The sequence below is a fragment of the Larimichthys crocea genome, chromosome I, assembly GCF_000972845.2.
Source record: "Larimichthys crocea isolate SSNF chromosome I, L_crocea_2.0, whole genome shotgun sequence".
In the NCBI taxonomy this organism is placed as follows: domain Eukaryota; kingdom Metazoa; phylum Chordata; class Actinopteri; family Sciaenidae; genus Larimichthys; species Larimichthys crocea.
Genome location: NC_040011.1, coordinates 13,226,542 through 13,240,629, shown reverse-complemented (window position 1 = coordinate 13,240,629; position 14,088 = coordinate 13,226,542). Strand labels below are relative to the sequence as shown.

The 14,088-nt window shown below is 40.2% G+C and overlaps 1 protein-coding gene across 6 annotated transcripts in view; it reads left to right on the top strand.

The window, feature by feature from the left end:
* Nucleotides 1–14,088, top strand: part of htr4 (5-hydroxytryptamine receptor 4) — a 153,097-nt gene that overhangs the window by 40,946 nt on the left and 98,063 nt on the right. For all 6 annotated transcript variants that reach the window (XM_019255201.2, XM_027277708.1, XM_019255203.2 and 3 more), the window contains exon 2: nt 4,779–4,857. In XM_019255201.2, coding sequence (XP_019110746.1) covers nt 4,802–4,857 — 56 coding nt within the window. In that variant the 5' untranslated portion in view covers nt 4,779–4,801. The remainder of the gene's footprint in view (nt 1–4,778; nt 4,858–14,088) is intronic.

The window sequence follows — 14,088 nt, the reverse complement described above, 5'->3', positions numbered from 1 at the left end:
TTGAGACCCTGCAGCTGAGTTTCCCATTCATGTTACCATGAATAAACCTCTTAACAGAATATTTCTGTCCACTTGTGCCATCCCGCCCACTTGCTTGAATAGCCTGCAAGCTATAAACCGATGTGGCTTTCCTGGCTCCTCTGCCTTTCGCTTGTTGCCATGGCTTCTATCAGGATGTACCCAGAAGGGTCCAAAGTTTTAAGATGTTTCCATGCTACAGCGGCAGTGACAGAAAGAAGCGAGGCATCTTAACAACGTGTCTCATTACTGGAGTATGAGCTTACCTGAGCTGTTCTAACTCGACTTATGTTTTCACGCATGGACCCTGAAATCGGTCTGCCTGAGTCACCAGATTAGGAAACTGTCAGCGCAACAATTTGCTGTGTCATGTTTGCTGCCTCGACTCTTTCTTGCTCAGTATTTTTTCATCATTTTCCTTTTCTGCGATCACCTTTCCATTTCTTTTACTTCACTCCATCATTTTCCTTGTGTTGCTCTGTTTGTCCTCTTTGAGTGACTGGATGAGAGCTGACGGACTCCACTAAACCCTCTCAGCAGTCTCGCCCATTAGCTCTGTCATGCGTTCAACTCGCCTCACCACCCCGACTGTGTCTATTATAGAACAGAGTCAGCAGGCCTGCCACGAACTGAAGACAGTGCCAAGGAGATTTCAGACTGGTGGCAAATCTTATGATGATCCAGTAATCTGTTCTGGATTAAGGAATGCTCAGTTACACCGGTGCCATGACCTGCATTGTACATGTGTAGGACAGACATGGGAAAATCTGCATCAGTATGTACTTATGTGGTATAAGCACGTACTGATATGTACTTATAACAGCTCACATGGTGACATAAGTACATTCTGGTGTTATTTTCCCACCTTTGTCCATGACCATGTCCAGTAAAGGTCCAGTGTGTAAGATTTGGGGGGTGCATACACAGAAATGCACCTTTCATGACTATTTCTTCTTCATGCCATGAAAGGGTGGGTGAGGTGAGGGTTTGCAATCAGCAACCACACTTCACAAGCAAATGTAACCTCTGCTAATAGCAGAGAAATACTACTTTTTAAGTCAATCTTTATCCAGGAATCACCTGGTTTTGTTCAGATGTGGATGTCTGGGCTCAGCAACCTGGGTCAAGTAACTTACCCAACTATTGCTGCCAACAGATTCAACCTGCATACAAATGACTAATGAATGCCATTAAAATAGCAGCATGTGTTAACTTTGGCACTCACCAAACAGACAGATGCCCTAATTATACAGAGGCGATAATGCATTTATCATAGTGTGGAGATTCTGTGCCGTGTTGGAGTCTTAATTGCATGATGTGTTGAGAAGTGAGCCAAATTTAACATTTAGATCCAGCCTCATTAATGCCAATCAGATTGTAAGTCTGTGTATGTGTGAGAGACTTGCAATGCATGATGTATTGATCGTATACTTTGGAAAAATACTGTATGTCAGAGGCTTCTTAAGGTGTACGTGTAAGTAAAAATGACTGTAGACTGTAGATTGCTGTTGATGTTCACAGACTCCACATTCCTTTAGTACATCAAGTTTCCAAAATAAATCTCAAACTCTACATGATGCTTTCACATTCTGGATACCCAGGCAATAAACACAAGAATTTAATTTCCTCTGACTCAAGATAGACTTAATATACTCTGCCATAGATTTATTATGCTTTACTGTGATTTGTCTTTTAATCCACGGCACATCTTATCCAAATATGTAGATATGAGCCTAGCTTAACCTTGTATGATTAAAAAAAAACAAATGTAGGGAAGCTTAACGTGTGTGTGTGTGCATGCGTGCCTCCACAGTATCTCATGAATCCATATACATAAGTACATACAAACACACACACGCTTGTTTGGTTTTGGTCATCGGGTGGATTTACATGTGTTTGCATGAGAGGATTCTTGTGTGACAACAGACCTGTACCCCTATGTATGGGTATGACACTTGATTAAAGCCCTTTCCTTTTTATTCTGAGTGTACGGTTCATGTAGCATGTGAGAATAAATCTTCCTGACAGGCACATATATAAAACCGTATGTGAAGATTACTTATAGCGACACTTTCATATGTCATCGGGTCGAAAAGTGCTACACAGCTGACCTTTGACCTCTTATCTACAGCAGCCCCTCAGGCTGTTCAGGCTTTTCTAACAGCTTAATAAGACTCGGCTGAGTGTTGTGTCGATATTTATCCCTTGCATTCATCAAAACTGTTAACGAGAGATAGTGTCATCGGTGATCATGACTTGATCATCCAATCATAGATATGAAAGATAAGAAATAGAGGCTGTCATGGTAACATTTTAATTAAGTCTGCCTCTTAATCCTCATCCTTCATCCCTAATCCTTATCATCTTTGCTCGTTTTCTAGAATGCGTCTTTCTCTCAGGGTCAAAAGTAACTCCATGTATGGATATATGGAAAAAGTGAGATATCTTCTAGTGTGATATCTTTTAGTAAAGTGGGATCTTAATTAAGGATTTTACTTTTACATGTAATGTAAGTATGGATCTTATAGAGTATAACAGTTAGCCTGTTGGTTTAAGATAGTGTTGCACTGTGGCCTGTTGCAAGGTCAGCTTGTGTCTTTCTTGAGCGCCATTTGACACAGTGGACAGAAATGGCAATAAAACAGTGAATACACAAACTCAAAACCCAAAATTTTATTTGTTTGGTTGAATGACACTTGGAAAGTTGAGTGCTAAACTAGAAGCGAGCCACATATTCATCTCAGTAGTTTCTTTACAGTGGGAAGTAACTTTTTTTGGTTTTATTTGCACACTGAGTAACTTTCGTAGGAAATAACCTTCCCCCGATGCCATATACAGTTCTGCTTTATATATTCAGAAGGGCAGTTTAAACGGCATTTTCTTTTCTTTTCTTTTGCGACCTGCATTGTTTACATCCATATTTGCCAGCTAGCAGTCTTCCTTTCCCCAGACTTTTAGTTGATTGACTGTGTTTTGTAGGGCATTACTAACAGTCAGTAAGTAGTGCAGCAAGAGAGTGTCAAATCAAATCAAATCAAATTTATTTATATAGCCCTTTACAATAGCCAGATGGTACCCAAAGTGCTTAACAACAAAGCCGTAGAAACAAAACATAACAGGTACATAGATAAATAAATAAATACAGTCCAATTAAAATACAGTTAAAGAATGAAAGTGCTGTAGTGTTAAAAAAAAGTGTGTATCACAGAGAAATGTGCCCTGATAAACACACTTGAATCATAAAAAGGTGCAATTTGTGGTTTGTTGGAAGTAGTATAAAACAACAATTTTGAGAAAGTGAAAAGGGGAAATAGAGGTTTTAGAGGTTAAAACAAGCTAAATATGAGCATCCTTTGTCACCTTGAGATAATATAATGTCATTATTATGAGGTAATGGTTTGATATCTTAAAAGTAACTGGTCCAAAAAAAATATTTTTAGTAGCCAAGACTGGCCTCAGATTCAACTAACTTCCACTGGATGCTCCCAGTCTGTGTTAATGACTGTAAACACACCAGAATAATTCAACCAGATACCAGTTGACTCAAAGTCCTGTATATGCGTGTGTGTGTATGTGTGTTCAGCATCTTTAACATGGCATCTGTTCATCATGATGTAACATACATTGATGCTTACATGGGTGCATGCTTGTTTGGCACGTATGAGAGAGGCATAATGAATATTATGTAAGAAGATTTATTCTGATTGTCACAAAACCGGGTTTCGTGTTACATGTTCATGTTGTTTTTTATCTGACATCTTTTAGCCGTTTTCCTTTCAAGCAGGGGATTTGTTCCCCTTGTGTTGCCTATTTATTAACACAAAAAAAGCTCGTTCATGCTGCATAACATGTTCTGTCGAGTATCTGAGGTGTTGACCTCTGTGTTACTATTCGTAATGTAGATGAGGATTTTGTTAATTCTTCTGCTGAATGAACTGATTTCTGCCCATATGGCTGAAACATGATGGGTTTTGTTAATCTGTGGGTCATGAACTCTTCTTGACCTCTCAGTCAGACTGACCTTCACTCTCCAAGCCGCCCACATGGTGTGAAAATTTACATTCATTCAACAATCAAGCTTTGTTATTGTTGTTTTTTTTGCAGTGCATTTGTATAGATGTCTTTTAGGCAGGGTAAAGCACCACCTATTGTATGTTCAGCTTTCTTGCAGGACCTTGTGGTCTTGGTCTGCTCTGCGTGATGTTCCCCAATCAGGATGCTCTCAATGGTCCATGAGTAGAAATTCCTCAGTATTTGTGGGGATACATGGAATTTCGTCAAACATCTGATGTGAAACGGTCTCATTGCCATTCTCACCACAGAGTCACGATGCAAGTTAAAGTTAAAATAAAAGTTTTTCTTACATTAAAACACCTATGGAGTAGCAGCGTTTTCCTTTGGGTGTTGCATAAGGCAATTCAAACTTCAGTTTCACTCCTGCAACTTAAATTGGTTTTACTTTATATGAATGGGGATTCATTTGCACTGATTTATTGCAGCTTAAAAAGTTGGCTAAACAAAAAAAAACCCTGAAGAAATCCCTGCGATGTAGCAGAGCGGCGGTCAATTTGCAGTGGACTGTAAATGTCAAAGTAAATTGTTGCATTTGCATAATTTTGATCCACTTTAATAAGTTTATGTTAATGTAATCTACCCAGTCTGTTTGCTGCACAAATTGTATTATGTTTGTAATTAAAAGTTCAGCCTATAATAATCTAAATGATTATGGTAATTTGTTAACTGTGATCTTCTGTCTGCAGGGACTCTCTGCATTTATGGTTACATGAATGTCAGCGCTGCAGGCCAGATGCCGGTGATGGAGGAGCTTGTCAGTGAGAGGTGAGCATTAATCAACTTTAATGTAGAGCAATCACTGGATTTGTGATGAAACGCTTCCTGAAATGGGTCACATCACTTATACAGATGTGTAAGAAATTGTGGTGGAAACATCAGTCCATCTAACAAATCTCAGAGCTCTTAAGTTTTGAACCAAACCAGACAATACAAGGCAATACAGAATATTGAGAACAACTTATTCAAATAAATTCTCACCGGCCACAGTGCCTGCTGGTTTTTGTGTGTTTCTGGATTGTTCATGTACATCCCCATAGACCATATAGCTGACATGGCTGCAGCATTTCTTCTTAAACTTAAACTTCTTTTAGACTATTCTCATCTTTTGATTTTTCAGCTGAGGAAACAATCGAGTGTGTGGGATTTCTCCTGTGCCGCTCGCTGGCTCTGTAGTTGCGTTTCCTCGGGCTTGTTGCTTTGATTAAAGCAGGGATCCTGCTCGAACTGTTGGGTGGTCTTTTGTTGCCGCTTTGGAATGTTAAGAGTCATTTTATAGCCGCCTCTGCCTCGGCCTAATGTCTTTTAGCCCTGAGGGTGAGAGAGATTTGAATTTTTGTGAAATCATCACTGTGAGAGCGCAGTTGGACCACATTTTTTTTCTTCTAAATGCTTGCTTTGACTCACAGAAGAAGAAAGATTAACCAGAGTCAGAGGGGCCGATGAAGCTGTTCCAGACAGATTGAATACAAGTTGTTTGTTGCTGTTGTTGTTGGAGAAATGGCTTCCTATTGTGGACATTTTGCTCGTCCTCACTTTCTGTCAGAGCCTGGTTTAATGCCAAAACTTGCTGTTTGTGTGTTTATTTGAGTTACCTTGGCAACAATAAGCCTCTTTTTTAAAGTAGTGATGAATGAAATGAGAGTCGGAGCCCAGCACAGCACACACATCTCTAATACATCAGTCCTATCGCCCTTGTTTGGTTTAGTTAGACTTGTTAACTCTGCAGACGTCTCATTAAATTTTAGTTTTAGTACCATTAATCAGCCTTCTGATTTCCAATTACCCTGTTTGTATTTGTACATAATCTAATATCTGTTATTCCTCGGTGAACAGACACATTTCTTGCATTAAACAATCATACCTAACCAAAATTTTACTTAAACTTAACACCAGAACTCAAGTACAAAGGATCCTGATGGGAATTTCATCTTTTATTTTCCGGAAAATACAAAGTTTTGTGCAGAAAAAGTCAGTGTGCGTTCTTTTTATCCAGTCTATCCAAATCCACGCTAAGGTAGCGCTGATTAAGTGATCAGTCAATGCTGTTACTAAGCATATAAGGCGTAGTAGTACGATCTATGCAGCGATAACTTTAGAGTCCCAAAATATAAAGAATTGTCTGTTATTCTGGGAAAGAAAGGAGTCTTATCTAAATCTGGATCAACCACAATATATAAAACCTGTTGATTGCCTTGGTGAGAGGCAACAGTCCACCAAGCTTCATGAAAAATTACAAAAGAACATTTAAAATATGAGGCTGGCAACTAAAACAAGCAAATCATGTTGTTGTCAGAGCAAAGTCTGAAAATGTGCAGGTTTAATAAAGAATGAGATTTAGGGAATTCATCTGCAAGGCTCACATGTATAGTAGGAAAAGCTTGTTTATAAGATTTTAAGTCCACACTACATGACCCACTTTTGTTATGAATGGGATCCAGTAGCCTTGAGCGAAAGCAAACAGCTCCAAGCCAGCCAATACGATTTATGACGGCCTCACACCAGCCCACGCAGCGCCCTACATACACACATCCACCCTATAGTGTCACATAAGTAGTGTGGTCACATACAGTATGGGGTCGGTTTGTCGCTTCACAGATCTCTAAGTGATACAAAAACACAGATGTTCAAGCCAAATGATCATCATAAGCATAGTTCTTAATCTCCAACCCACTATCTCTAAATTAGTAGAGACACTATCAGCTGTTACTGTTAATTTACCAGAAGGCAAAAACCTGAATTAGTCACCTCACACATATTGCACTGCATGTTCTGTCAGTATGGAATCACAGCACTGTCTTATCTCTCACTCACCATACATCCAGCCTATGCAGGAGTAAGCAGGAGTTTGTCCTCTGGCTTGATTATCCCCCAGTTACACTTTTTCACATCACTTCCAAATGTGGTCGACATTATATACACTTTCCTGCGTGAGGTTTTTTTAATTTAAAAATGTGCCATGGTAGCGTCACGCTGAAATGATAACCCACTCCTCTCCAATTTTATAGATTTGTGACTATCTTAGCAGGACCTGAGGATAAACGTGTCATGTCACGTGACTTTGGGCTATTAATTTTTCTCTCTAAATCAGTTACAAACACACATAATCAAAGTGTCATTCAGCCTAAATAAAGTGCCAGTTTTCCAAATGAAACATGTAAATTGTCCATATATGTATGTTAAGCTCGTTGAGTTTATACCTTCCAGCAAAAGAATCTTCATTTTGAATAAGCCATCATTGCTTTACCCAGTTCTTCCAGACTCTCTTGATTGGGGGAGTCCGTTTACCGCTTTCCGTTAGTCGAGGTGGGCGAGATGATCCATTTTTCATGTCACACATATTTTATGTAATCATGTTGCAGAGGTTTGGAATAATTTCCTGTGTGATCTTATCAAAATCACGACCATTTAATTAGCACTTTTTATATGCCAAGTTTATTACAACATATGGACGCCAGGATATGGAAATTGACCCCACCATCATCAATTATCATTCAGGCATGACAAGTAATGTAGATCTGGGTGTGATGCAACCCAAATATTAAAAGATAGGTTATGTGAGGTACATCACATACTTTTCAGATGAAGCAGGAACTTTTCTTTTTTTCCTATATGGTGCACTTTTGTGAACTTTGCTGTATCTAAAATTGATCCTCCTTCAGTTTAGTCCATATATTATATATGATATTTCCAGCTGTATTCAGGTTGTAGTGTGTTGAGTTATAATAGGATGAGTTTGGAGCTGACAGTAAGGACACAACAACTCAATTTTTTTTTCTTTCTTTTCATAAAATGCCATTCCTCTTCATTAATAATTTAAATCCCCCACCACGCCATCAGAGTTTGGTCGGGGTCTAATGTTAAGTTCAGGTTCAGAGTCAAACAGCTGTCCTCCTGATTAACCCTGAGCTCCATCACAGCTGTCTAAAAAAAATGTATTTTTAGAAGCTAAAAGTTTAATTCTGTTTCCTCTGGAGAGTTTCCTCTGTCCTGTCAAGTTTAAAACTACAGCTTCTAGTTTCGCTGCTTAAATGCCAGATGATATTTGCTGTGTCTACAGTTAGACTAGGCAACCTTTCTAATCAGTAATCTGTTAAAGAAAACGCTCATACATGTACAGAAAAGTTTTGACAAGTAGAGGTGGACTGAAATGTCCATGCAGGTGTGGATCTCTAAATAATCATGCACTTGCACCAGTTCCAGCAGTTATGTCATCATGACGTCAACTGAATAAGACCTTGAGGACCCTGAGCTAAGAGTGCATGAAACAAAGTGTCCCTGTAAATATTCATGGGTTGTCGCACTGTTGCTATCTTAACCAACACTGACAGGTCAAACACATCCTGCAACGTAACAGCTCATGTCATGAACTTTTATGCAACCATTGAGCGCAACCATGCCGGAACAGGGTGTTGGAGCTATAAGTCAATATGTTGCAGTCAGTCAGGCTCAGGGCGATCGGATAGCGGTGAGCTTTCTCTTTCCTCTCCTCAAATCAGTTTTCCCTTTCGCACTGCTGTTTCCTTCTCCTCACCACCTCAGGTGTCCTGTGACAGATCCTGTTTTCTGGATGATTGCTCTGTTGAAGAGAGTTCAGTCAAATCAACTGTAGTGTGAGAAAACTCACTTCTGTAAATAACCACATGGCCATTAAATAACACAGTGAATACTAGATATTCATATCCTCAAGAGTGTCTGGCTTGTAAATTCTGTTGAGGTTTTGCTGGGGATTTACAGACACTTTGATACTTCTGCATTTCTGCCATGGTACTACAGTAGCCCAGAATAGACAAACTAAGAACTGCCTCTACATAAGGCCTTTCACATTAGCTGTGGCCACTGTAGTTTCTTTTTAATGCTAGAAAGGAGAGAGCGATGAGACGGGGTTGTAATCAGCAACTATACCACTCAGATCAGCATATTTTATGGTTAAACAGCTGGTTAATGTTATGGAACCATCATAACTCAAATTCAAGTGATTGATTTTGCTCTATATTGGAAGATGCTGCACCCTCAAAATCTAACAACACAGGAAAATAAGGATGTGGAGACCAGAGTTTATCAACACTAACCATGATCCACTGAGTTGGCATCCACAGATATTTTTAGGATTCCTCTGAATCTCTGAACCCTTCGGCAATCGTCTGATTAGACTTTGGGGGCAGCAGCCAATGTTTGTTCCATCTGCTTCGGTTGTAGCTGGAAAATGGATAACGGATATCTGGGGCAAGATCTCCTGCAGTCTGATAAACAATTTGATACAGCAACGATAAGAAAGATAGATTGCTGCTTATCTCTAAACAGATATGTTCATCATCATCTGTTGATAGACAGTGAGTTACGAGATTGTAGCTCTCCATGTTGCAACCACAATGTGACTGGTTAATACTACTTGGGGTTCAAATGGAAACCAGAATGAAACCAGTACCAAAGTCTCGGTCCCTTGCCTAAAGTTTCTGCATTCATATGCAGATATCTGCTTAGATTACATGGTCACGAGAGGTTGCTTGTCTGGAAAACATACAGAACATTGTGCAGCTGACATTTGGCAGCTTTGCAGCAATATCTGAAGTTCGACTTTTTTCTTCTGTTATGTGAGAGTATAGCCTGAAGTGTAGTTCTTTTATAATGAATGCCTGCAGGGTGTGGCAGGGTACCCCTGCATCTTTTCACAACATTCAAAGATCCATTCATCCGTCATATCAAGCCACCTGTAGATCATTTTGACGCATTGATTTTTCGCTGCAAGGTTGGCAGCAGCTCACATCACAATCCGAGTCTATCCTACTTTGTTCTATCCTTCCATTCAAGCCCTTCTTGTGCTGTTTGGTGGCTGTGTTGCAGAGTGCAGACTTGGCAGCCGACACAGTACACCGTCTTCTTCAAATTACAGTCTGAATAATTCATTCACCAACTGCTTACGTAATCTGAATAAGAAATACTCCATTCATACAAAAAAAGCTGATTTGCTGATGCATGAAGCTGAGCATGCACACACGCAAACTGAGACACTGAACAAAAAAAAAAAGGCAACCCAGACTTCCCTTTGACTCAGGATCAGGATCATATCTCAATCAAAGCACGCCAAAGACGGCGTCAAATTCTCCAGTGATGAAACTGACATCCGCCCAGCCTCTGAGTCAATTCTCCTCCCAGACTGACAGGAGTCAGCAGGAAATGGAGAGAGTGTATGTGTGTTGGATGGGTTGAATGTTCCATTAAAGTCCAACCCTTCTCCATTCATGCCTGACAAGGTGATTTATCCCACCTGTCAGTGATAGTACTCCCAGGCACGTGCCGGCTCAGCCTCCAGTGCCTCGTCCTGATCTTTGGCCCTCCTTTCAGAAAACAACACATCCTGCAAGAGGCTTCTTTTGTTAAAAGATACTGCATGGAGGAAATGGTTGTGTATAATTGACGACAAAGCTTGTTTAGAGAAATGGAAGTACCAAAAAAACAGATGTATTTGGTAAAATTAATTTATTGTGAGAAGCTCTGTAGACTACAAGGGGAAAGTACAATCAGTAGTTTTAACTATACCTGGCCCACTCCACAAGTAGTTACAGCATTTAACAAGTCAACCAAAGTATTGACATCCACACTCACACAGAGAGGTACATCCCAACCTGGGAGATCCAGCCACTGCTACTATCAGGGTTGCCCAGCTCATCAGGAAGAAGGAAGGCAATGATGGCCACACCTCATTAGCTGCAGACACACACACACTGCTCAGCATACACAGAGATGCTACAAGAGGGAGTGTCAGCAGAGGTCATAACTGAGCAGATAAACCTAGAAAGAGAACTTAGTTTGTTAAAGGGCAATGAGAGTTTTGGAGTCTCCTAGCTGAGTGTTTTGGTTTTTGCGGCCCACGACTTCCCTGTTTAAGTTCACTTTTACTATCTGTTTAGCTGCTGGTCACTTACTTTGACAAGAGCCCATTTCTCCAGAAGCAGCTGCCTGATGCTGATTGAAATGTTGTTCGTGAGTCAGATGTTCTCTGCGGGTTGTTTGAGTCGAACTCGGAGCTGAAACAAGAATGAATCCTGCACTAACAGCGGCCACATGGTCAGAAAGTTCAAATGCATTCTTCTAAATTATAATTCGCTTTCAAATTGTTTTCTTCGGTTCAGATCAAAGAGTCAGTCACCGACGATGAAGTTCACTTTCTGTGAGTGATGCCATCATCGCAAGTGCTGTGATGTTCGGTGCTGTTAAGGCCTTTCATGAGGTTATTATGTCATTTATTCAGCTAGATGTGTAACAGATTTTCACATCATGCTCAGTCATGTGTCTTTTTGTGGTCTTTGAGTAAGATTTTTAACCAGACGGTAACATACTGTGTATCATGAGCTGATTATAGGGCTGTCAGTCACCAGTCAGCAAAGAGACTGATTCAGTCACTGACAATTGTGACTCAGCCAGTTCGGTTCAGTTTGAGGATTAACGTGTTTGTGCTCCTAAAATTTTGGTTCAAGGGCTCTGAAGTCTTTGGAGAACATTTTTTATTTTTTATAGTTTTATGCCATTTAAGATTATTTGGGGAACCAAATGTATCTTTTTTTTTCTCTCTGCAGTAATGTGACCAAGGCTGCAATTGACTCACTTGGGGCTGCGTGTAGAAATTATTGTTGTCGTGCCATTGCTGGGATTTGACCTCTCAGGGGAAATGATCGGCCAGTTGTGGTTGAGATTCACAGGAGAAAACATCAGTTCAGAGGCAGTGTAGTGTAGTGGGTTGTGCATCTGCCCTGTGTGTAGAAGCCACAGTCCTCGCTGCAGCTGGCCCCGGTTTGAATCCCGCATCAGACGGCCCTTTACTGCGTGTCATTCCCCCCCTCTCTGCTTCCTGTCTAACTTCAGCTGTCCTATCATTAAAGGCCAAAAAAATAATCTTAAAAAAAAAACATCAGTTCAGATGTAGACAGGGCATACATGCCTGTATGGGAATATTTATTTCTATTTTTAACTCCTTGAGAGAACAGATTTAAAAAAGATAAAGCAAGAATGAAAACAGACGTACATAAAACAGAAGATGCAGAACACACTCAACCTTTATGACTAGTAGTTTAGTAGAAGCTACACTTTATAGTAGAGATTCTGGTTTCCAGATCAAACAGGCTCTGATAAAAATGTCAAGAATTTCAAATGTTCTGCGAACGTTGCCCATCTCTGTCTTCAGTATTCTGTGTTCTGCTCAGCCATTTCACATCAATGTTCTGAATAAAATCTAAGGGCTTACGCAGAATCTTTTAATCTTCATTTCCCTGCTTTCATCGCTCACCGGGCTCAAGACTCTCGTACCATTTATCACTCGGAGGTGCTGGATTCTTACTCTGCAGCACTAATACGGGACAAACAGCAGGATAAATGAAGATGGTGGAACGTCTTCGACTGCCACCTTCGCAAACCGTCACTCCCAGAGGTGATTCAAACTTGAGACATGTTGTTTTGACTTGCGGACGAGGAAAACTAAAACTTAAAGGAGAAAAAACTTCTTTTCCAACTTATCCACTGAAACGAATAAGTCATATTTCATGTTGCAGTGCAGAAAAATTATCTAATTTCTGCTGACAAGTGGCCCTGAGCTAAAGCCTGCCCGGTGTTTTCACACTGAGTTCTTCTCTTTGATACACACATGCAAAAGACGGCTGCAGAGAGTGTTTATGATCATATTAAGGGACGCACACACACACCCACACACACACACACACACACACACACACACATACACACACACACACACACAGACTTCTACAGCAAATATCTCAGATTTTTTATTATTTTTTGATAAACTCAGAAACAAAATCGCATTATGGTATCTCTGCAAACACACAAAACCCGACACTTTTATCCAAACAAACCAACGCTGTTCTCTGCAAACACACACACACACACACACATACAGAGGGCAGCCATGCAGCATCACTTGGGAGTGTATTTTAATGATGTGAAGGAAAACAGGGAAACACGGCTGTTTGCTCTGGGTTTCTGTGTTGTGGTTTTAGTCGTCACTACCTCCACACCGCTGATTAAAGCCTCAGCAGCTGCTTCTCTGTGTGGAAGGGATTAGAGCGGGAGAAGGAAACAGGAGAGAGAATTTACGGCTGCAAGGCGCACGCAGGATATGCAAAACTCAATGTGTAAAGGAACATCCTCCACGTGTTTATCTGAACTTTCTCTCTGCTGCTGAAGCTGTGCATCTGCTGATTCTTTGAAGATGCTACATAAAAACTTCAGTGAGGCGTTAATTAGCCGCGTTTCCATCGATGTGTACTGGTGCGTTCTGAAGTTTCTCATTAGAAAAGTTTCATGGATTCAGATTTACAAAACAGAAGAGATGGAAACACTTGTTCTTTAATAAGTTCACAAGTTACAGATGTAATATTTACATCTTGTTTTCTGCATCATTTCTCACTGGTTGAGCTTCCACTCGTTCTCTTTTATTTAATCCATCGTGTGCGCCCTCTGCTTCTGTTTTTCTGACCAGAGGGTTGTTGCTCCCACTGGTGATCATGCTTGCTCGCGGTGGGAATGCTTGAGTCTCTGTAAACATCATAAGGAGTATAATCTAAATTTGCTCTATATTGAAAGTGTCATGACATGACGTTTGGTATGATTTGGCTCTGTACAGATCGGATTGATTTCAATTATCACATAAACTAACTCCTAATATCCATCCAATAACCATTTTCCCTTTCCAGATTTACTAGGAAATTTAGTTTAGTGGAATTTGTGATACACATACGAAAAACAGCTACTCTTTGGAAATATATAACATCAGAATTAATAAGAAAACAACACTGGTGGCAAAAACCCATATAGGCTTCTGAAATTATCATTAAAGATCCGATATAATTTTTTATTGCAACCCTGGTTTTCCCTCAGAATGGATAAACAAACTGGAAATGCATGAATGTATAATGAGAAATGAGAGATGAGGAAACACGATGGCAAAACCTCAACATTTTCTTGCTTCCTTGTTGTTTTGTCGTGTGG